This window comes from Brienomyrus brachyistius, unplaced genomic scaffold (assembly GCF_023856365.1).
Source record: "Brienomyrus brachyistius isolate T26 unplaced genomic scaffold, BBRACH_0.4 scaffold44, whole genome shotgun sequence".
NCBI lineage: Eukaryota > Metazoa > Chordata > Actinopteri > Osteoglossiformes > Mormyridae > Brienomyrus > Brienomyrus brachyistius.
Window position 1 is genome coordinate 1,649,163 of NW_026042319.1, and position 24,314 is coordinate 1,673,476.

Below are 24,314 nucleotides of genomic sequence, written 5' to 3' on the forward strand. Positions count from 1 at the left end.
TTGGTATTAATGAGAGCATAAAACTGCTATTAAAGAATCTACAGGGCATCAGGCAGGTTTTTCTGCACTCCACACGAACACGAGCCCTCGAACAATTACTGGGAGGATGTTTATCTGAAATGATTTTATGTTAAGGTGACCGCCCACGTTAAGCCTGTACTTGGTGTTCACATGTCGTGTACAGTGCTGGTTGGTGAGGTCAGCTGACCCCTGAATGCGTCCTGCAGTAAGGGTGCCTGTGTTCATGCTATTTCGAGCTGAGAACCAGGAAACCTACGCATGTGGTAGGACAGTCTGTGTCAGAGAGCAGGGTCTGCGGTGGTGGTTGCTGGATGGTGCAGAGGCTGATTTGTGGAGCTGGGTACTTGGTTTTAATTGCATTAGTCCATTACCTGTGTCGAACTTCCCGGGGATGTGTCACGTTTGGCGTTTCTCCTCGGCACGGCAGCACATGGGCAGCACGTGTGTCATGTGACCCCTCTCTCCTGTCCCTCTTTACCACAGGGCCATTCGCTGCTACGACTCTGTGATCCTGAAGGGCCGAGGGGAAGGTCGATCCCGAGCTGTTCTGCCAACTGGGCCACTTCAGCCTCCTCCTGGAGGATTATCCGAAAGGTAAGCCCATCGCTGTGTCGTCCGGCCGTGGCTCCGACATTCGCTGTCTGTGTTTAATCTTCAGCCGCGGGTCAGACCGATGTCTCTGCTTTGCGCTGAGAGGCTCCAGCCCCTTCGCTGTCTTGCCATTGACAGCGTGCTGTTGTCCTGCAGTCGGAGTTCTGGCCGGGTTGTTTCCCCCGCGTGATGGATTAAGACTTCCCAGCCCTGTGTCTCCAGGGTGGATTGATGCGCCTTAAGCTCTGATTATGTGTTATTGGCGAGGCCGTTCCCGTGGGGCTGTTAAGGAGGAGAATAGGGGATTCCCTCTGTAAGATGGGATATCAAATGGAAATGCAGGTCAATGCGGGTGAGGAGGAAAGGCTGGTCGCGGGCCTTGTGGTGGCGTTGAGGAACGCCGTCTGGGGGGGGCTACTTTCTTGCCTATAGCAGGAATTTGTCTGTCCCTCATGTAGGAGGAGGGTTGTCCCTCCCCAGCCCAATCTCTGCACCATGGCTTTGGGGGGTCGTTTAGGACAGTGTTTTTCCAACCTAGTCCTCGGGGACCCTCGACGGTCCGTGTTTTTGGTCCTTCCCTTCTCCCTGCCAGACAGTCCACATTTTTGTTTTGGTTTGAGAAACACTGGTTTAGGTCTTCATGGGGGAAAAAGCAAACAGAAAGTGTACTGACACGTTTATCAGTGAATAGACATGGGACAAATGTCTGGTACAGACAAATTTGCATCTGCTCCAGTCGGATCAGTAGTATCTTCAATTAATGTTTATTGTAACTGGGCCTGATTGGGTGACGCCTTAAAGTGTGCAAAACCATGCCTCCGTAAGTCAACTAGAAACCATGCAGATCTGTCTCTATAGTAATAATAATAATAATCGATACTTTATTGATTTAATTTATTTATTGATATTGAATACTTTATTGATACTCAAGGATTTGCTCAAGGACCCACAGTCTGAGGCTGGGTTTGAACCTGCGACCTTCTGATTACAGGCACACAGGCTTAGCCCTCAGAGCCATACACTGCCCCCCTAGTCCGTCTGTAAACTCCTGTGCCATTATGTATGGGCTGGGCGGTATTATGGTATACCGCGGTATTTTGAAAGCTGGTCAAATTAGTAGTTCCGGCAGTGTGACTTCTGCACTCGGTGAAAAGATTTAGAAATCACAGCCCAGTTGGTTTTCACTAGTCTGAGAGTTCTTTATACTTTTGAGAGAGGACACGTATGTATGTCTGTGTCAGTTCTATGCACTGCTGTTTATTATATGACTAAAGATGCATCACATGCGAGTCCCTTGTATCCCTCTTCCCCACGGTCATAGCGGCCCCCTAACCCTTTCCTCTTTCTCCCTTACAGCATTATCTGCGTACCAGAGGTACTTCAGTTTACAGTCGGACTACTGGAAGGTGAGCTCATAGCTTCTGTCTCTCTGGGGGCAGAGGGGGGATTGACACGGGCTGCCAGAGTGCAGTGACGTGGTGCTTTGTCCACCAGTCGCATTCTCTGCAGTCCTGCAAGGCGGCGACATCCTCTGCCATCGGGGTTAGTCCACACCTGCTGACCTGTCGTGAGGCTTACTGGTGGCCTGCCTGCTGACACAGTCATGATGTCATGCTCTTTATCGGTTATGCCCCCCTCTCTGCATGGGAAACCCCCTCACTACTCACCTCCTGATTTGAGGTCTCCTGTTCAGACCTGAGGGTTAAGGAGGAACTTTAGGGGCTGGATGTGGTGTTTCGGGCCACTTGAGGTGGCTTTTGGGGTAACGTGTGTGTGTGTGTGTGTGTGTGTGTGTGTGTGTGTGTGTGTGTGTGTGTGTGGTGTGTGTGTGTGTGTGTGTGTGTGTGTTGTGTGTGTGTGTGTGTGTGTGTGTGTGTGTGTGTGTTTCTCTGCATGCCTGTGTGTGCGTTCTCGTGTTTTGGGTAAAGCCCCTTTTATTCATCAGACTGGGTCGAGCACGTGTTGACACACTGTGACTTGCTTTAGCCACGGTCCCTGGACCTGATCAGCGTTGTCAATGACGGGGCGGCGGTGACCCTGCAGACAGAAGAAACGCCTCCATCTGTTATTCTCAGCGGAACATGAGCGGAGTGTGAATGGAGGACAGTGATTGCAGGGGCGCGGGGCTGTTACCTCCCTACCGATAGGTGTGACGGGCTTCGCGCTTGCAGGGAGGGGCTGCTGCAGGGGACGGCCTCTGGTTGGTGGGGTCCGCAGCCCAGCTGTGGCCTCTGGGCTCGTCCCTCGATATGAATCCTCTGGCAGCATGTGCGAGTCAGAGCTGTCGGAGTCACGTGCCGCATATTCGGAAAGGAGGCCACGGGCCACTTGCTTCCGCGAGGCTGCGCGCTCCCCCTCTCCTGCGAGGCTGCGGGCTCCACCTGCTTTAGGTCTTTTAAATGACGTGGCTGAGATATAAGCCCAGCACCAGCCCTGCGGTTCTGACCCAGGCTCGGTGACATGGGTGCGTGACACCGCGGTATTGTCCGGCATGTTAGGCGCATTCCAGGAGCTCGGCCGGGCGGGGACAGACAGGTCTCCTCCCCTCTACAGGCCCCTCCCCCCCACCCATCACGCAGATGTTCTCTCTGGGTCTCTGTCACATGCTTGAACTTTCGCTTCCAGTTTTGTCTGTCCCTCTGTGTGCCTTCAGCTGTCACTTGGCTGGGCTGGGCTAGGGTGTCTCCCTGGCTTGCAGATGATGTGCAGATGAGAAGAGCAGGAGTCGGCCACTGGCGTGTGGACGAGCTGCCCTTTGGTGCTGCTGGCTGTCATGCGCAGTGTGGGGCTGCCCGTTTCGCTTTCAGATGTGTGCAGATAGCAGGCCACTGGTGAATCGGCTGTCGTCCCTCGGTTCTGTCAGGGCGCTGGTGGTAGTGGGCGAGACCTGAAAAACTGTGGGTCAGCGTCACTGCACTTGGAAACCCCCAGCTGCTTGGGGGAGGCGTCGCACGCAGGGAGGTGTCGTGTCCTTCAGAGCTGTTGGCGGTTTCTTAGTCTGAGTCACTGCGAAGGCCAACGTGTCACCAGTAGGGCTCTGGATTGAGCTCTGTCAGTGCCGGTGGGGCTCTGTGTCGTCGTTGCTGGAGAAGGGTCTCTGGGTTGAGATGGGGAGCTGGTTAATGGTTGTGGTGGGACTCAGTGAAATCTTCCCCGTACTGGTGCTGGTTTCAGGTAAATGCGAAAGCGAGTTTACGGTCAGCCTCGCGGCAGTGCCCTTGCGGTTCCTGTGACGTCGCTGCCCTTCTCTCGCCATAGTTGGGGTGCTTCCTCTGCTTACTTACCTTTCCGTGCCTTTAAACCCATTAATCTTTTAAAAAAATCCACGAGTAGCACTTGTCATCGTTTTTGCCAGATGTCTGTCAGTGTCCCCACTGCATGGCCATTATATTAATGTTTCTCTGAAATCCGAGGGTCCTGGAGGAATTAAAATTCCATCGTTAAAATCGTTAAAACCATCGTTAAAATCGCCACGAGAGTCCCAAGGCGCCCCTGGTAGGTGTGCTGTCGTGTCTCTGTCGCTAACATGCCCCCCACCCCGCCTTGTGTCTTTCAGAATGCTGCCTTTTTGTACGGCCTTGGTATGGTCTACTTCCATTACAATGCATTTCAGTGGTAAGTACCATTTCATTCCTTTGGGGTGACTTGCCGTAAATGCTGTGTTCTAGTCGGAGAGCTGTCTAAGATAGACGCAGTTTCAGGCAAATGAGGGGCCTGTGACTGGCGACATCCAGACATCACTTGTCTTCTCGGGAATAATCGTCAGCTCTGGGGGGTGTGTCGCCTGGTCTGGGGGGGGGGGGTCGCCGGGTCGCTTGGTCTTGGAGGCTGCAGAGGAATTCTCTGTGCAGATACTGTGTTAAAATGTCACCCCGTAAATGTCAATCTGCAAATGAAACCCCCCGCCAGTCTCTCGGTGTCACGTCCCATGACACGTCCCATGACCCTCTGTCTCTCGATATTCTCCACGGGGATATCGACATTAAAATCACCGGCTTTTGTTGCTCTCTCTGAATGACGTCACGTGAAGATTTCAGTGAAATTACCGCTTTGTTTGGCATGTTTAATCATACGTACATTTTGTCCGTCTGCTTGTGATTATATTTGACGCAGCAGCAAAATGCATAATTAGTGGTGTTGAGTTTGGGGTTTGCAGTGTAAACCTGCCACTGAGGGCGGTTAACCTGCAAGTCTATATTCGTGTTTCATGCTGTGCCTTTCCTGCAGCCTTTGACCATTTTGGTGGTGCTGGGGTGATCGGGCTGTGCACTGGAGAGGGCCGTCGCCCCCCACCCCCAAAGCACCTGAGCGGTGCTGTCACCCTGAACCTCCCTGTTCCCGCTGTTGACTTGCGTTGCCGTCAAAACAGTGTGTTAATTTTCATCAGCAGCGCTGATGAAGCTGTAATGCTTTACATCCCATTTTTATTCCGCCTGTGAAAATCACTTTCCATCAGTGTGAGCCGGGGGGTGTCCGGGTTGGGGAATCGGCAGGTGTCACCTGGCACATCTCGGATCCTTTTTGGCATGGTGGTTTGACCCCTGCGTAATGGCCCAACCCCGCATGCCTCTGCCTCCCTCACTAAGCCAGCATCCTGATCTCGCTCTCTCTCTCTCTCTCTCGCTTCCAGGGCGATCAAAGCCTTCCAGGAGGTGCTGTACATTGACCCCAGCTTCTCTCGGGCCAAGGAGATCCATCTGCGCCTCGGACTCATGTTCAAAGTCAACACAGACTATGAGTCAAGCCTAAAGGTGAGTGGGGGGGGGGGTCCCGAGGGACCCCACCCTCAATCCCACCCTGACGTGAGGTGCATGTTGTGAGGGGGCATGTGGACTCTGTGCTAAAAGGGGGAGGGGTATGTGGTGAGTCTGTGCCGGGAGTTAGTGGAGTCTACTGGGGGGGGGGGTGTGGCGGCGAGTGTGTAGTCAGTGCTGGTGGGGGGGGGTGCGGGCATGTGGCGAGTCTATGCTAGAAAGGGAGGGGGGGCTGTGGCGAGTCTATGCTCTCTCAGTTTGTGTGTTTGCCCCTTGAACCTGTCTGCAAGCTGATTGCTCACCATCGCTGTCACTGCAGTAATGGGGGGGGCAGGCTGTGGGGTTGTGACCTGCTCTCTAGGTGGTAAAGTCATTTCTAACAAAGATAATGATTAAATAATGGGATGGGGGTGGCTGTGCAGGTGAGTCATGACTGCAAGGCCAGGAAGTTATTTTTATTTTAATCAGACTGATGCATCCAGCCTGGTAGTACACAGTGCAGGCAGAGTGTTCCGGGGGCTCTGTCCTTTAATGCGAATCACACACCTGGCTGCAGCAGGAATGGGGGGCATGTGATGGCTTATGTTGGGAACGCCGTCTGAAAGTACATGTGTGTGTTTCTCTCTCTCTGTTTCCCTTCCCCTCTCTCTCTCTCTCTCTCTCTCTCTCTCTCTCTCTCTCTCTCTCTCTGTTTCCCTCTCCCTCTCTCTCTGTTACTGTTCGCGCTGTGATTAGGATTTGTTTGTACACTGTTTAATAAAGGTGGTTAAAAGTAAAAAAAAAAAGTGTTTCTCTCTTTCCCTCTCTCTTTCCCTCTCTCTCTTTTCCCTCTGTTTCTCTCTCTCCCTGTTTCCTTCTCTGTTTCTCTCTCTCTCCCTGTTTCTCTCTCCCTGTTTCTCTCTCTCTCTCCCTCTGTTTCCCTCTCTCTCTCCCTCTGTTTCCCTCTCTCTCTCCCTCTGTTTCCCTCTCTCTCTCTCGCTCTCTCTCCCCCTGTTTCCCTGTTTCTCTCTCTCTCCCTGTTTCTCTCTCTCTCTCTCTCCCTGTCTCTCTCTCTCTCTCCCTGTTTCTCTCTCTCTCTCTCTCTCTCTCTCTCTCCCTGTCTCTCTCTTCTTGTCACTCTCACCGTGCCTCTCTGCGTCTCTCCGTGTGCCAATTCCCTGCTGCCATGTGACCCCCCCCACACACCTCTCTTTCTGATACTCCTCCTCTTGGCACCCTAAGGGGCGCCTGTCACCTGCGAGCGCTCAGCCATCCGTGTCGGTCACATCCCATGGACCGCACCATGGCTCGGTCTGTGTTAACTCTCCCTCCCTCAGCTGTCTGCCTGGTTTGCCTCGGTACAGAAGGCAGATTCATATCCCTTCTCTCGGTTGATGTGCTGCCGTGCCATTTGCAATCTGCGACATTAAACCTCCCTCTTTTCTCTGCCCCCCCAACAGCATTTTCAGCTGGCTTTAATTGACTCAAACCCCTGCACTTTGTCCAAAGCTGAAAGTAAGTACCCTCTCAAATGCTTTCTGTTCTGGAAGATTCCTTATTACACATGCAATTCAATATGCATTTAAAGTAGAGAGCTGGTTTTCCTTAACCCTCCTTCCCAGGCAGTTGGCAGCTTGTTTTGTGGCAGTTGAGGAAGGACAGTGTATCACAGCTTCAATTTATTTTTCATTTCGCTCGCGCCTCTTATGTGCCGGAGGCTCCGGTTACCTAGGAAACCCCCAGCAGCTTCCGCGGGAGTGAAAACAGCGGAATTTCGGCTGCTGGACACAGAGGGCAGCCCGGCCAGTCTCCTCCCCCGTCTGGAGGAAAAAACAGGCGCTTTTCTGGTTGAAAGGGGCCCTCACAGACTAGGGATTGGTGGCTGTGCTCAGACTCGAGTCGTTTTGCTGAAAGCTGCCCAGGCCGCATGCTGATTCTATGTCTCCTCTCTCCTCGCAGTTCAGTTCCACATCGCTCACTTGTATGAGATCCAGGTAAGTGCCTTTCTCTCTCATCCTGTCATGTCTGCTTTCCTGTTGAAGGATGCGCCGGAGCTTATAGCCGTTGAGCCGGCGGTCGCCATCCGCACGCTGTCACTGGGCTCTCGCCGCGCTCTGGAATCGCCTCGTCCTCACGCCCCGCAGTGCGTCGTGCCGTCCTTGGTCACGGCTTCCCTAGAGCCCGTTCTCCTCGTTTACGGCAGGCGCGTTTGTATGGTGCACCGTTCCTGTGAAGCTGTGCACTGCGTTCCTCGGGCTGCTCGTCGGTGCAGTCACCGTGTAAAGTCTGCTTACCGTTACCTTAAACACTGCGGACTCGTCTCCGTTGTTGACAGAGAGCCTCTCCTGCTGTTTGTTCTGGTACGTTCTCTGCAGTGGGAAAACGTATGAAACAGAAGCACGTGTCATCTGGATGTGCCGCAGTACACCTGCGGACGGCAGATGAAGGGGCTGGGGCGGGTTTGCGAGTTCCAGCGGCTATGGTTTAACTTGCCTCAGGGTCTGAAGTGGTGACACCTTGGTCGCAGACTGGAGGGAGATTTGTTCTGTGGGGCAGATATCGGCCTCCCTGAGGGTGCTGCAGGCCCGGCTGAGAGGCCCCTCATTCCTGCCCCCAGCGTCTGTGTGGGCCTGTGCGGCAGGGGACCTGCCTTCATTATCAGCACCCCAGGGCAATGCGCTCCTGGCCCGATTGAGCCCTTAATAATGTCCTCGCCCTCTTGTCTGCTCGGAAGGTGCCATATTCTTGCTGGCTGGGACATTGAGCGCTGATGCTCCATTTTTGGGGGGGGGGGACCTGGAACCCTGTGGAGCACGGTTCCGAGAGAGCTGCCCAGCTTCGGACCGTTGCCCGAAGGCAGCGTGTTGCCTTGGAAACGACCTGCAGGGAGCTCAGAGCTGGCGGGGAAGAAACAGTAACCTTGGTGGATCATGTCGAGCAAAGAAGGATGGGCCCACTCTGACAATCTGCCCCCCCTGTCTGAACAGCTTCCTGTCGTCACTTGCCAGAGGGGCTCTTTGACCCCCCCAGTGTCCGTCTATAAAAGCAGTGCATCACACCGTCCCGCCCCCCCCCCCCAACATGAATGCTCTGCTCTCGTTCTCCTAACTCCAGAAGAAGTACCGAGCTGCCAAGGAGGCGTACGAGACCCTCCTGCAGACGGAGAACCTCTCGGCACAGGTGAAGGCCGCCACGCTGCAGCAGCTGGGTGAGTGTGGGGTGTGCCCGGCGGGGGTGTGGCGCATGGCCAGAGGGGCGGGCGGGCACTTACTGTGGGGGGCTGTGAGTGGGGCGCTCGCTGCAGTTATGGGGACAGATGGGTATACAGGGGGAGTCGGCGTCGCATTACATCATGGGCTTGTTGCTGTGGGAACGTTTGCCTGGCATTCCCTGCATTCCCAGCTCCCGTTTTCCTTAACGCTGCCAAAATTCCCCCGAGTCTTTGATTTTTCTGGTATGATATGTGTGTGGTTTTTGTTTGTGCATAATTGACTATTACCCGAATAGTGCATGTGTACACACACACACACACACACACACACACACACACACACACACACACACACACACACACACACAGGCAGGCAGGCAGGAGAGAGAGAGAGACAGACGCAGGCAGAGAGAGAGACAGACAGACAGCCCTTCCTGACTGTTCTTCCACTCCCCCTGGCTGGCCGTAAATCATATTTGTCGGATGCGATTTGTTGCCGTGGCGATTGCAGTAATGCAGGATCTCTGCAGGTGTCTGGTGGACAAACTGAATGCTTGTGCCTTTTGGGGAGTGTGTCTGCGAGTCATTCCAGCCTCCTAAATAGCACCTGGCTGTGTTTCAGGGGGGTGGGAGGGTTTTCAGACTCTGAGGTCCTTTGTAAGAGCCCCCCCACCCCTCCATTGAAGGAGTAACTGCACAGCTCATGCTCTTTCTCTCTCCCTCTCACTCCTTCTCTCTCTCCATCCCCCTCCCTCCCTCCCTCTTTCTCTTTCCCTCTTCTTCTCTCTCTTCCCCTCCCTCTCCCTACGTCCCTCCCTCTCTCTCTCTCTCTCTCTCCCCCTCTCCCTCCCTTCGCCCCCCCCCCCCAATGGACCGATGTTCTCTCCCACAGCTCACACTGGAGGCTGCGTGTCTGAAGGTCGATGCGGAGGTTGCAGCCTGCCGCCGTTCTGCAGAACCTCATGCCAGTCTTCCTGTTTCTCACCAGGCTGGATGCATCACACGGTGGAGCAGCTTGGAGACAAAGCCAGTAAGGACAGCTACGCTATCCAGTGTCTGCAGAAGTCGCTGGAAGCCGACCCAAACTCGGGCCAGTCCTGGTACTTCCTGGGCAGGTGAGTTAGCTGTGTGTCTCAGGGAGATTTTCAGGGTGATCAGTGTCCTTTGGTCATATTTTCATTTTGACACTTCAAAGGAAAGGCTGCTTTGGTCAGAAATTGGTGGTCTTGTTTTGGGTGCCTGGGGTCTTCGCTTGTGCTGTGTGTGTGTGTGTGTGTGTGTGTGTGTGTGTGTGTGTGTGTGTGTCTCTGTGTGTGTGTGTGTGTGTGTGTGGCCTGAGCAGGAGCCAGGGCTGAATTAGTCCTCTGTGCCCTGGCTGGGCTCCAGCATTGCGGCCGGCCTTTCACTAAAACTATTTTTATTGCATGTGTGCGTATGCACCATTCCACTTCCACACTGCAGTTCCTGCTTGAGGAGAGCATCGTGCTGTCTAGTGTCCTTATTGAAGAACCCGCCCAGCTACATCCTTCAGGTTCTTTTCCGCTTCTGCCTGTGTACAATCTAACTCTGCTCCCCAGGTGCTATTCCAGTATTGGCAAGGTCCAGGATGCCTTCATCTCCTACCGCCAATCCATCGACAAGTCTGAGGCCAGTGCTGACACGTGGTGCTCAATAGGGTAAGAGCCCGCCTTGGGTGGGGGTGGGGCATCTGATCATCAAGCGCTGGTGAGTCTTTAGGGCCACCCCCCCCCCGCGCACACACACACACGAAGGCGTGAGGAATTTCATTAGTTTCACGTTGAGCAACTGTTGCAGATTGGAAATTTTAAAAATTCCTCCCCACAGCGTGCTCTACCAGCAGCAGAACCAGCCCATGGACGCCCTGCAGGCCTACATCTGCGCGGTGCAGCTGGACCACGGGCACGCTGCCGCCTGGATGGACCTGGGTACCCTGTATGAGTCCTGCAACCAGCCCCACGACGCCGTCAAGTGTTACATCAACGCGACACGCAGCAAAAACTGCAGCAACAGCGCCGCACTCCTGGCCCGCATCAAATGCCTGCAGGTATGCCCTCCCCCTCCCTCTTCACATCTACACGCCAAAACTTGCCTGTGCAGTTTTAACCTTTGCTCTCTCTTATGAGTATCTTCTGTGTCCCCCCCCCCCCCCCCCCCCCCCCGCTTCAGTGGGGGGTGGGGCATTTTTCAGAGGTATACCTACTGCCCCCACAGTGCCGCTGTGTGTCCCCCTACATGTGTCTGCATTGTCGTCTTTGGTTTAAGCATGTACAGCACGCATATGGATGTTGATGTCTGTGACCATTTTTCACCAATAACTGTTCATGAATTCCCACTGATTTTATACTGATTTTGTTTTTATTGAATTAATTTAATGTTTACAATGCAGCCGTAAGAGTTAAGCACTAACTTGTGTGTGTGTGTGTGTGTGTATATATATTGTGTCTGATCACTTCTGTGTTAAATTAGCACACATGGCAGAACAGCCGACCTCGTCTTTAGAGCAGTCTTAAATGTGTTTTTACGCGATTTTTCCTAGGCTCAGTTGTGTAACCTCCAGCAGAGTAGTCTGCAGAGTAACAGTAAAATGCTTCCCAGTATAGAGGAAGCATGGAGCTTACCAATCCCAGCAGAGCTAACATCCAGGCAGGGCGCCCTGAGCACGGCCCAGCAGGTGAGCCCAGAGTGCCCAACGCCGTCAGAGACCCAGCGACGGGCCACCCTCACTAATCACTCACACCAGTGACTGGCGCCCCCTGCCGCCTCCTGCAAGGAACAACAACAAAAAAAATGGAATAGTCACACTTCCCCTGCTATCAGGCCCAAGCATGGGAGAATTGGCCACGAAAACAGCAGATTTGGGTGTTATTTGAGCAGTGTTTATTTCTCCTCTGACATGAGGAGAAACTGTAAGGCATGGGGCACTTTTAAGTACAGCAAACGATCACTGAAGTCATGGTTAGTGACCCTGGCCTGTTCCTGTCACTCTCACTGGCGCTGAATATTTCAATATTTTTTAAATCAATCTTGAATGGGAGTCTTGATTTGGATTGAGGGCCGTGTCTGTCCGTGCGAGGAGGTCCTTCTGTGCAGCAGCTCCTCCATGCTGTGGTTGTTGTAGTTGTGGTTCTGTTTTTGATGCGTGTACATATAAATATGATTTTGTGAGGTGTCCGTGACAGTCCGTAAGCTCTGACCCGGGGCAGACCTCCTGGTCCCCTCAGCCTCCGCCTGTAGCAGCCTCAGGTCTATGGGCTGCCTGCGGAATCGCCCAGAATCGGAAGCTTCAGATGGAAATTTTGTCGCTTCTTTGGGCGCGTCTGATTGTTAGCTTCTCGAATACGCTTGACGAAACAAGGAACAGCAGCGACATCCTAGTACTGAGAGCGTTTGATCTCCGAGCTGTATGCCAGTGTGTCACTGCCTTAGTGGGCAGTGAATGTACATCTGTGTGAAGTTTAGGCGTCTGACATGGCGACCGCTTCGCCATCTTCATGCTTATGACGTACTTTTGTTTCCTCCTTGGTCTGCTGTGTGGAGAGAGGCATAAATTGCAAATTCTCATTCCTCTTTTATGCCTCGAATCATCTCATTTTGTCTGAAAATATCAACTCTTTGCCTCTTGTCAAATGAAACTGCATTTAAGGTGTTTTTTATTGCTTGGAGGTTTTTGTGTGTTTAACCTTAAATGTGTTTGTTTTTTAGAGCGTAGAGGCTGGTTTGTGATCTTGCTCTTGAAATGGGTTCTGACTCAGTGTCCGTGATAGCGCCACAAAAATGGGCCGCGCACTGCTAACCTAGTGGTGGAGTCCACTTCTTTGGATGGGGTTAGACCCTGTGCCGCCGCGACCCTGGTCATTCAGGTCCTGGGGATCCCCAGCCTTCTCATCCAGCTGGGGTTTATAGCCCGGTAGTGGCGGGTCTGCACAGCGTGCATGCCTGTGTGTGGCATAGTTGGGGGTGGCAACTGCAAACGTGACGTTTCCCCCTCTGCCAGGCCTGCAAACCGCACCAGGGGGGTGCCGGCGAGGGCGGCCCTGGGGCAGCCCCCCGTACCACCCCAGGCGCTGCCGCTGCCCGCGGGGCCCGCCGACGAGCGCTCCAGCCCGGCCAAGCGGAAGCGGACGTCGAGCCCAGAGAAGGTACGCAACCGCCTGTGTGATGTGTGCACTGGGGGCATCAGGAGCGTGAAGCTCTTAGACTTCCTCTTTTCTTAAAGCGGAATCCCCCCGAAGCCTGGGAGGGCAGCCCAGTGGCGGGGGCCGCCCATCAGCAGCAGCAAGCCCCAAGCTGGTACCTGACGCCTCAGAAGATGCAGGTGGGTGATCAGTGCCAGCCCCCCCCCCCCCCCCCCCCCCCCCCCCCCCCCCCCCCCATTGACACTGGCATCGGCCCCAGCCGTTTACCATGAAGCTGAAGCGGTTTCTCCATCGACAGCTCCTGGAGCAGTTACGGACCAGCCGAGCGAATCTGAAACCTTTTCAGCTCCAGATGCTGGAACAGCTGGAGAGCCAGTTCAGTGTCATGCAGCAGCGCCGACAGCAGGTACGCCGGGGAATCCGCAGCCAGCCATTGGGCGACAAGCCCGGGCTGCTCCGGTTGGCTGCTTACCTGTAACGCGCGGAGTTCTGCTCCAGTGATTCCTAGCGGGGCGTCTGTCGACTCTGTGTGTGGGGCAGACGGCTCTCTCTGAATTAGCCAGTTGGCATGTGGTGTGGGGTCTCCGGCCTGTGCTGTTTGGAAGATGGGTGCGGCATCGTAGATGGTGGTGTGGGCGATTGGGAGACAGGCAGCTTTCCCCAGGGCTCTAGGGGGCGCTGGTGGCCTTACCTGAGCGTGTACTCACACTAGTCAATCCATCCTGTCCCAAGCACATTTGACTAGTGTGATTGCTCTGCTCTGCGCTGTGCCCTGGCTCGCATTAGGAGGTGAGCATGCTTCAGTTGGGCTCGGGTGCGGTACACGCAGTGTGATCGGAACTCGGATGTGACGTCAGTGTTGTGACTGGCACATGTGCACTACACGTGGACACAGGAGGAACGGATTGGCAGGGCTGTACGGATCGGGTAGCGACAAATATTAAATAAATATGGCAGCAAAGGAATGTCACTTGGGTCTATGGCAGAGGTGCAGCATTTGCCGGCAATCTGGGCTGCCAGGAGTGTCCAGGAACTGAGTGCAACACACAGAAACTCTGCAGATACATAAATCTCTGCGGGATGTGCATCATCGTTCCCAGGTAGAATAAGCCACAAAACTGGGACATTAAGCATGAATTCCCTTGTGCTGAGAGAGAGTACTTTGCTACCTATGTTTTTTTTTCAACACAACACAGTGGTTATAAAGTCATGCTTGGGTGCGGAGCATTAAGTGTAATGTGAGCGTCGACCGGGGGGGAATGGCGGGGGGGGCGGGTCGTTCTCCGGTACGGCACAAGGCGAGCAGCCAGGGTGTGAGTACCCTGTCTTTAGGGTGTTTACTAATAGTCTTGGGTGCTCGCTGGAAGATTCCGCGGCCTTCTCTAAAGCTGCGAGTGTCCTGCCGCGCAGACGGTGTTTGCTTACGTGCAGTGTGATGATGGTCCTGACCCGTGTGGCGCGGACAGCGCTGTGTAGCGTGGCCTCCCGAGCCGCTGGGGTGAATAACGCCGCCACACTGTCCTGTTGCACTAGGTGAGACACGCCGTTGCCATTGGCCAGGTGCGACTGTCCGTGCCCAACGGTCCCCGGCCTGGTCCACCGCCGCCTGCTCACGTCGCAGCCCAGCACCCCCACGGGGCTGCTTCTCGCATGCCTGGCCCCGCCTGCCCTGGGCCCCCACTGGCCAACGGGCCCTTCCCACCTGGCTCTGTCCCCTCCGGGGGGGGTCTCCATGCGCTGGGGCTGGGGAGCAATGGAAACGTGCCTTACCTGCAGCAGAACGCACTACCTCACGCCCGCCCGACGCCAGTTGGCTGTGCCGAAGAGCCGTGGGCAGACCGACGTGTCACTCAGGTAGACCCCGCCCCTGCTTGCAGGAGCCGCCCCCTTGTGTCCCCCCCTCCAGGTGCTCGTGCTCCTCGCCTCTGCTCTTCTTCCTCAGCTTTTTCTTTCTCCCGCTCCCCACAGGGGCTTCAGAAAGTTCCGGGTCTGTGTCCCGCTGCCCCCAATGGCGAACAGACTTTCTCTCTCACTGGGACATCCCCCGATTCCCAGTCAGCTGGCACCGGTGCTCAGAATCAGGTCGGGCAACCCAGCGTGCCGAGCGACTCTCCGCCACAGGGGGGCGCTCACAATCACCTCCCCCCCCCCTCCCCACACGCCTACCTCAGGTGGACAGCAAGGCGTCCCCTTAACCAAAGAGAGCGGGCCTTCAGGGAACGGCACGCCGAGCGGCGCCGTCGCTGTCGACGGGCTGCCTAATCACGTCCATCAGGCAGCGGCAGGCGCCGCCCCCAGCCCCGGCTCCGCGGGGCCCCGGACCCTGGGCCCTGGACTCACTTCAGACAATCCTCAGCTCTCTGCCTTGTTGACGGGAAAAGCCGGTAACGGCAGCCCCAGTGAGAGGCTCAACAACATCCATCCGGCCGCCCACGGCCCCAGTGTCCCGGGGGACGCCCCCTCGCTCCCCCCCAAGCCTGCGGAACCCAGCGCCACCAGCCTTAACGGCCCCCCCTCGGGCCTGGGACCTACAGTAAACGGGAGGGGCTCGGATGACTCGTGGAGCCCCCTAGCGGCAGATCCCCCCATCTTTGGACGCAAACCCGTTCTGACCTTGGCACCCTCGTCCTCTCTCTCCATCTACCCGAGTTCTGCAGATGTGCTCAAGGCTTGCAGGTTGGTCTCCCCACTCCATGCTCCCATAATGCACTGCATCCTCCGCTCCCGAGGGCCTCCTGGTCCTATGTGTCACCTGCAGGTGGCGTTGTGCTCAGACACTGGGGCAGTAGTAAAGCTGCTTTGAATGTAGCGTTTGTGGGTTTTCTGTGACGTAATGCGGTCTTCAGGGGGACCGAGATGATCCGTGTTTTTGTGGTCTGTCTGACTTTGAACTGGGGGGGGGGGCACAAACGTGGACCGTTGGGTTGAGAAATACTGACCTAATGAACCAAACCACGATATGTTCTGTGCGGTCATGTGACCTTTGCCCGTCCCCCAAAGGCTGCTTGATGCCCACGAGTGCATCATGGGAGGCTGCAGTCTGCTGGGTTCTTGGGATCGGTGTGTTTCGGTGATGCGCTCCTCACCAAATCTGATACGCTGTCTCAGTTCCAAGCTTCAGTCCGCGGGCAGCAGATGTCACCTGCATGTTTGGATGTGTGTGATGCAGATCTCGGTAGCACTTCACAGTAAGGCTTCCCGTTGCCACCTGGTAGTAAATGGAAAGCTTATTCGCATATAATTGTCTATTAATGCTTTACAAAGTGTTGCAACCCAATAAACTGATTATAAACCATTCATAAACTGTTTATCAGGGTAGTCTTATTGTAAAGTGGTACCGAGATCTTTTTGCTGCCCCTGTGAAATGTGCTCTCTTATGAGAGAGCCTGTGTTGTAAACAGCATGTGTGTAGATGTTGAACAGCGTGGACTTTCGCTTTCTTCCCTGCTCACTGCTCTTGAGCTGATCCCTGCTGTTCCTGGTGCAGTGAGCTTAGTCCCAGGAACCAGCAGCACATGCGATTGCATGTCGGGATTTTAAGCTGTGTGGCTTTATGAATTACGTGTCTGTCAGTGTCCGGGAGGTTGCTGGTTTGAGTCCAGTGACTTTTGGGCCCTGAAGCATGGCCCTTAACCACAGAAATGCCCCGGGGGTGCTGGAGAGATGGGTGGCACTGTGCTTAGACTCCATACTTAACTCTGTGTGTTTGTCTCATATGAGAGCAAGATGTGATGTCAGGAAACTAGTGGATTCCCTCGTACCAGCGGCACTGCCTGCTCTTACCCAGCATCTGCTGGTTGGGGGGGATCGCTCACTGGGGCGACAGTCATGCCAAGCCCTACTATTTCCCCGCTTCCTTTAGTTTCTAGATGCCACACAGGACCGGACTGCTGTTGGTTGTCCTTTGGGTTGTGCTGTTCTGAAGCCTTGCTGTGTTTCCGGTCACTTGGTTTCACGTTGAGGTGTTGTGGTGCCCGGGGGCCTCAGATTGATGTTTGGGGTCTCAGCTCCTTGGTTCTGATCTGTGTGACCCCAAACCCCGGTGTGTGATGTTGGTGATGCTCTGCACTGGTTCACTTTACAAGCGGATGTAAAAGTGCCCCGTCCTTGTGCAGAAATACTGTTTCCCTGAATGCTGGTTTGATAAATATGCTATTTGGCTGTGATGAGCTGCGTCAGTGTTACTGTCCGGCAGTGCGGCTTTACTACAGAGCATTGGTTGGTCCTGTAGGGCTGGTGACATGGTCTCTTACAGACTGACACATTTCTCACTCTTTCCATTGCCCACTGCCGGTCTTGTTCCTCTTCCTGGTAGATTGCATTCGTGACATGAACAAATAAGCCAGGTTTGCGTTCGGGTGGCTTTGTCGTGTTGAGGCATCAGTCATGCCTCACCTGACGTCTGTGGCCATCTGTCCAGGGTCAGGGGCCCCGCCATGCGTTGGGGGGCCCCGCCAGTGCTGCTCTCCATACATTTGCCTCTTCCACTTAGTGGCAGCTCAGTTTATTTCTTGCCACCTTTTTTTGTTTCTTTTCCTCAGTCTCTCGGCTGTGTCTGTATACGTTTTACGGACGTGCATGTTTACGCCATCGTTCCTTCATGTAGCGGTTTGACTGATATGGCATGCAGCTTTGACTCACTTTGCCTGCTGTCCAGCGCCGCCTGAGCCGGACGGAGGCCTCTGCTTTGCTCCTGTAGGTCATAGATCCCCGATCCCGTTTAGCCAGCTCCTGTTTATCAGGGGTGCATTCTGGGTAATTGCCATACTTTGTGTCAGGTTTGTTTGTTTTTCTACGGGCCGTGAGAGGGATGTGCGTCAACGGCCCTGTGCGTCGTTTCAGGAATCTGGGCAAGAACGGCCTGTCGAGCAGCAGCATCCTGTTGGGGAAGTGCCCTCCTCCGCGGGTGCCGGCTGCACCCACCCCCCCACTGCCAAAGGACAAACTGAACCCCCCCACGCCAAGTATTTATGTGAGTACAGCGCCATGGCTCTCAGTAAATACAGGCCGCGATGCTGCAAGTCAGACTGAAGATCTTGTTCTGTTGTGTGAGTAAAACAAAATAATGATAATAATCATAATTGCATATTAATTTGCCTGCGTTCCTGCACAGCTGGAGAACAAGAGGGATGCTTTCTTCCCACCCCTGCACCAGTTCTGTACGAACCCATCCAACCCGGTGGCGGTAATCCGGGGCCTGGCTGGTGCGCTGAAACTGGGTGAGCAGTCTGCAGAAACATGCGGAACAGTCCCCGATGCAAACTCCAGGGGGAACGGGCCGGGGATCCCGTGCAAAGCCGCACGTCGCATGATCCTGACCTGCCGGGGTGATGACAGTGCCACCTGCAGACGGTTTGCATGGGTGCAGGTGGCTCCCTGTCCCACGGAGTGTGGCGGCAGCGACAGAGCTGACTGACTGCGAGAACCTTACGCGCTAGCAAATGCACCAAGGGTCCCGGCCGGCGGCCCAATGCATAACGCTGCTGCTCCAGCCTGGGGGGTTCGAGTCCCTCCTCGTGTGTGCGCGTGCCCGTGTATGTGTGTGTGTGCGCGTGCGCGCGTGTGTGTGTGGTGCGTGTGTGTGTGCACGCGCGCATTTGATGGCTCTTAATGTCACACGAATTTTCCTTGTGCTCTACTTTCCACACACAGTCCACAAGCATGCGGATAGGTGAGTGGTTTTCAATCTTGATCCTGCCCCCCCCCCCAGCCCGAAAGTGTTTTCATTCCAGCCCACACTGCTTTCAAACTGCCACATTCATTATTAGCCTAGTAAGGACCATATAAGTCTGATTAAGGTAGGATTGGAATGAAAACATTCTGGTGGGGGGGGGGCACCAGGAACAGGACTGAGAACCACTGAGGGAGGTAAACTGGTGTTTGTGTCTGAATTTCCCATGTGATTATTTGGGGTGTATGTGACCCCTAACTGCCTGGTATCCTGTCCAGCCTGTACCCCCCCCTGCTGCTTGAGTAGTTGGATGTAGGATTGGTTTATGGATGGGGGGAAGGGGTGGGGTATGCATTACAGTAATACGGTATAACCTGGTAATTTGGGGGCATTTCACTGCAAGGATCCACGCCCACTGCTGACTGCATTTTATCACCAGGCTTTCAGAATGTCGGAATAGCACTGCAGCCCAAGCCTTGATGGACACGTTAGTAATGCGTCCTGTGTTGTGCAGAACAATTAAGGGGCTCCCTCTAGTGGCTGTGGTCATGCATGCTTCCTGGTAAAGGCCGCTGCTGTCTTCTCGCAGACCTGGGCCTCTTCTCCACCAAGACCCTGGTGGAGGCCAACCCCGAGCACCTGGTGGAGGTGCGGACGCAGCTGTCCCAGCCTGCTGACGAGAACTGGGACACCACAGGCACCCGCAAGGTGTGGCGCTGCGAGAGCGGCCGCTCGCACACCACCATCGCCAAGTATGCTCAGTACCAGGCTTCGTCCTTCCAGGAGTCCCTACGGGTAAGCCTGCCCCCTAGTGTTCACTCTTAGCTCTGGTAATAACGGTGATAATAATGACACACAGTGTTCTGCAGCTTTGCGTTTCCCTTCAGGGATGAGATTGAGCTAAATATTGCGTGAAATGCCTTGAGGTGACCTCATGTGAATGGACTTTGAATGGGGTTTTTTTTCATCTTGCCCTCCGAAGGAGGAGAATGAGAAGAAAGGGCAGAAGGACCACTGGGATGCGGACTGCGCGTCCTCGGACAGGTAAAGCCCCAGCTGAGCTCTGTAGCATGGCACTGCCCTTGTGTGCCGTAGTGGAGCTAACATGCGGCTTCCCTGCTTCCCCCCCGCAGCGTGGGCAGGCGACGGAAAGGCCCCGTTAAGTACATCAAATTTGGGACGAACGTTGACCTGTCAGACGAGAAGAAGTAGGTGCTCATTTTGTGGTCCTGAACTTTCAGGTCCTCTGACTAATACCCCTTATGAGTGTTTGATGCTTTCCTGCTGCGGATCGGTGGCTAGGGGTCTGTGCCAGCGATCGGAAGGTTGCGGGGTTGAATCCCGTGAATGCCAGGAGTGATCCTACTCCGCCAGGCCATTGTGCAAGGCCCTTAACCTGCGACTACATTGTCCTGGATATGATGTTAATGTCAAGGAGGTCCTCCAACTTACAGCGACTGGCACTCCAGCCACCGGAAAAAAACATGCGGGGCTGAGGTATCACCCGCTGCACGGCTACACTCAGGTTCTCATCCCTGAGGTGGGTCGTCGTGTGGTGGGGTGTGGTAATGCGCTGTAATCAGCGTGTGCCCCTTACATAACCTCACCTTGCTGTTGCTACGGTTTTTCCTGCTACAGCATGATTAGAAAACAGCTTATGATTGCAAGGAGGGAGAATAATCTTATTTGCGGTTTTAGACATTGTTGTAGCCAAAAGAATGCAACATTTCCCATGTAGTCTCCATGCCCCCCCCTCATCCACTGCCCTTAGCTGTGCGGTGCCGCCCCCTGCTGTTGGACAGATAGTATTTCCATGCCCAAGGTGGTGTTCCTTCACAGTCTGCATCTGCGTCTGCAGGTGGAAGCTGCAGCTGCAGGAGCTGAGCAAGCTGCCTGCGTTTGCCCGCGTGGTGTCTGCAGGGAACCTCCTGAGTCACGTGGGACACACTGTCCTGGGCATGAACACCGTGCAGCTCTACATGAAGGTCCCCAGCAGCCGCACCCCAGGTCTGGCATGACCCCCCCCCCCCGCTTAGAGCCTTGCGGTTATCATGGCCGCCCTGGGCACGCGAGATCGACATGTGTGCCTGTGTTTGGCTTTTCAGGTCACCAGGAGAACAACAACTTCTGCTCCGTCAACATCAACATCGGCCCGGGAGACTGCGAGTGGTTCGCTGTGCCAGAGCTGTACTGGGGCGTCATGAATGACTTCTGTGAGAAGTACGCTGGACCCGCGCTGTGCTTCGTGCGATTGGTGCCGGATGGCAGAATGCTGATGCTCACGTTTAAATGTCTGTGCTGCTCTGAGCACCTTGGCTTTCCCAGAAGTGCTTGGGTTACACAGTCTTTTCCTCCATCGCCTTTCCTCATCTTTTTCAACAGAAATAATATCAACTTTCTCATGGGCTCTTGGTGGCCCAACCTGGAGGATCTGTACGAGGCCAATGTGCCGGTCTACCGCTTCATCCAGCGGCCGGGAGACCTGGTGTGGGTCAACACAGGCACGGTGCACTGGGTGCAGGCCATCGGCTGGTGCAACAACATCGCCTGGAACGTGGGGCCGCTCACAGGTCCGCCCGCGCCCCCGCCCACGCTTGCTGCCACAGTCTGCTCCATTCGCTCACGGAATCTCCCTGTTTTCCCCACAGCCTACCAGTACAAGCTGGCCGTGGAGCGATATGAGTGGAATAAGCTCCAGAGCGTAAAATCCATCGTTCCCATGATTCACCTGTCCTGGAACATGGCCAGGAACATCAAAGTGTCAGACCACAAGCTTTTTGAGATGATCAAGTGAGTAGAGCTCTCCCTTTCGGCCGCCTTTTGCCGTGAGCTCTGTCGGAGACTTCGCACGGCGTTCTGGCAGACCCTGTGGGCCACCGACAGTGTCAGAATTACCTTATTTTAACCCTGCGGCCCACCCTCCCCAGGTACTGCCTCCTGAGGACCCTGAAGCAGTGCCAGATGCTGAGGGAGGCTCTCATCTCCGCAGGGAAGGAGGTGCAGTGGCACGGAAAGACCCGGGAGGAACCGGCACACTACTGCAGCATCTGTGAGGTGAGGCCGTGTGCTGTCTGTGGTCTGGCTGGAGGGCGGGGCTTTTTTTTTTTTTTGATGCATGTGATTGGCTGCTTAGACAGCGGAGAGATAGACGCCCCTAATGGGTCCCTTTCTGTCTAAGAGCATTAATCGGCTGAGTGACCTGTGACAACTGACATGTATATCCAGACCTGCCGGTGACAAACTTCCAGGGGTCTTGGAATTGACTATTTTATATCGTTTTTGGTGTAAATGAATTTTTTGTTAATTGCTTGTTAGTCGTGTGTGAAAGCGAGACCCGGGTGTTTGTTGGCCCCCGGCCCCCTTGACCTCTCCTGCTCATCTTGTCTGTCACAGGTGGAGGTCTTCAACTTGCTCTTCGTCACCAGTGAGAGCAACTGGCGTAAGACCTACGCAGTGCACTGCCAGGACTGTGCGCGCAAGGCCAGTGCTGATCTGCACGCCTTTGTGGTGCTGGAGCAGTACAAGATGGAGGATCTCATGCAGGTGTACGACCAGTTCACGCTGGTGAGTAGCCCCGTCGGGTGCCAATCCCCACCATCTGCATTAGGTCCCCGAAAACGTTCCCGCCTGAGATGTGGCCTCGCCCCTTCCCTTTCTCCCCACAGGCCCCGCCTTTGCCTCCTCCCTCATCTTGACGTCGACATTTCCTGCCCGGCGCACTGTGCGCGGGAAGTCGAGGAGGCCTTTCTGATATTCAGGAAGCCAGCCGGTCCAGATGCCGCTGGGCTCTGTAGCTAATCCTACGAGGCTGCGTCTGGAAGCTTCTGTCTATGCAACCTGCCGACCCAGCGATGGGAGGGCGGGGGACCCTCTGGGACACTCGACAGCCCCCCCTGGCTGTATGCATATGGAGCCCATTGGGTGGAGGCACCCCTTTTGTACATATCGATACCTTCATCGGTCACAACTGGCAAACACAAAGACTACTGACCCGAATCTCCGTTTTCTATTGTTTTTGGGCTGATACAAAGTTTTTTTTATTTTAATTTTTTTCTCCTCCTTCCCCCCCCCCCCACACCCACGAAATGAATACTAGCTTGGCTGGTCTTTTTTTGTATAGTAGACAGACATTTTAAGTCTATTTGGGCAACAAAATGACAAAGAGAAATGGGGGGGGAATTTGTAATGTGAAACGTTAGGTGATATAATTTTTTACGGCTTTCGTTTTACGTCGTTATTTTTGGAACCATGTCGGTAAATCTTTCGGTTTCTTAGTTTAAATTTTAAAAGAGGGAAAAAATCAAGGACGACAGCCAAGTGAAGAGAATTCGTTGCACATAGACTAAGAATTAAACATTAATTTGCGATTTTCTTTGTTTCTAATCTTGATGTAAATTTACACTATTTATAAATACATATTTATTGCTTGGAAATATTTGTGGATGGAATGCTGTTATTTTTCCCAGAGTACCTGCCATTAAATTTTAAGGAGTTCTGTCATTTTACGCACCACTCCTAATTACCTTTTCTATATATAAATGAAACTGCTTAGCAACCTTGTACAGAAACATCATTAAAATTGTTTTATTGTTTGCTGTACGACCTGACTTATTTGCGCCCGATTGGTCGGTGGGCTGCGTGCCATGCTGTGCTGGTTCACCGCCGGGGTGGGGGGGCCCGGGGGAGGGGAGTTGACCGATCACGGTGATGTCTGTTAGTCTGTAATCAGCCCGGTGGATGCTGTCCCTCTGTAGTTTTGTTACTATTTTATTGACATCAAACCTGGCCCTCAATTCCAAATCCAGGCCTTGTTTTCAGTTCTCCCAGGTAGTTAGTTTAATAATGACTGATTCTGATTGGCCAGAGGCTCCACACCTGGCTCACAGACAAAGGGAGGCTGGGAAGTCCGCAGCGCTCAGCCCTTGGAAGACCGTGTTTTGAATGGCCCTGCTGTAGGGGGGCCTTTTGCCCAGGGCTGCAGGCTCGAATCCTGCCTCTGATGTTTTTCTCTCTACTCCTGTTGACATGCAGTTAGGTTGGTTGTCTCTGAGTGACCAGTAGCATATAACTCTCTCTATGTGGATTATGTTTATTTTACATAGGGGGACATTTGCCCTCACAATCACAATGTGATAAAAACCTGTTGATTTGATCCCCCCCTTTTCAGGTCCCCACAAAGATCTGCCATTGTCACTTTTGTTTGGTTACTTATGGTTAAGGTTGGGGCTGAGTAGGGGTTAAGTTTGTCATATTGGGATTAGTGTTTTCCTCATAGAAATGGATGGAGAGTCCCCACAAAGATATAATTACAAGTGTGTGTGCGTGCGTGCGTGCGTACGTGCGTGCGTGCGTGCTCTCCTCCAACCCTGACCTGGGGCCTGTACTACGAATTGGGGTTACTGGCTTATCCGGGTAACTCGTCGGATTTAAGGTAGTCTGGTCAAAATGTAAGTGAACGAATGTGACGTCCATCTAAACTGTGGTACCTTAAATCCGACAGGTTACCCCGATAAGCCAGTAACCCCACTTCGTAGTACAGGCCACTGGTGAAGTGTTTGTAAAATAGTTGGATTTGCACATTTAGGATGTTATGAAACAGTTACCCCTGCTGTGTGCGTGTGACCGATGCTGATATACAGCAGGTTTTCCTGTAGCTGCTGGTTACATCTACTGGTTTGACCACAGCGCCATCTGCTGCTGATGCTGTGCCAGTGCGGTGAAGCGCTTGAGCCTGGCTGCTGGTGGTGGAGCTCTTTTGGTAGCCGCTGTTAATACCCTGTTTGCTGGATGTCCTGAAGCTCCGGGGGGGGCAAGATGGTCCTTGCAGGGCTCATGCAGGCTGCCCCCCTCCCCCCAGCAGACGAGCTGTGAACACGCTGCCATCCGGGACTCTCCTGCCAGACGCGCCCAGTAGGCGGTGAGGTCGGTGG

General features: G+C 54.1%; 1 protein-coding gene across 1 annotated transcript; it reads left to right on the forward strand.

Moving 5' to 3' along the window:
• The first annotated feature begins 543 nt into the window (after nucleotides 1-543).
• LOC125722890 (lysine-specific demethylase 6A-like) lies at nucleotides 544-22,983 on the forward strand. The gene is given in 30 exon segments (XM_048999127.1): nucleotides 544-615; nucleotides 1,969-2,018; nucleotides 4,169-4,227; nucleotides 5,243-5,363; nucleotides 6,806-6,860; nucleotides 7,305-7,339; nucleotides 8,460-8,553; nucleotides 9,545-9,671; nucleotides 10,134-10,232; nucleotides 10,402-10,621; nucleotides 11,114-11,248; nucleotides 12,572-12,613; nucleotides 12,615-12,716; nucleotides 12,794-12,892; nucleotides 13,012-13,119; nucleotides 14,247-14,567; nucleotides 14,682-14,855; nucleotides 14,857-15,389; nucleotides 17,556-17,685; nucleotides 17,827-17,932; nucleotides 18,974-19,179; nucleotides 19,367-19,428; nucleotides 19,518-19,592; nucleotides 20,243-20,391; nucleotides 20,490-20,604; nucleotides 20,767-20,954; nucleotides 21,033-21,174; nucleotides 21,312-21,438; nucleotides 21,778-21,948; nucleotides 22,050-22,983. Coding segments are annotated over 28 exon segments (3,798 nt in total). The 5' UTR covers nucleotides 544-615; nucleotides 1,969-2,018; nucleotides 4,169-4,195; the 3' UTR covers nucleotides 22,080-22,983.
• The last annotated feature ends 1,331 nt before the right edge of the window (nucleotides 22,984-24,314 follow it).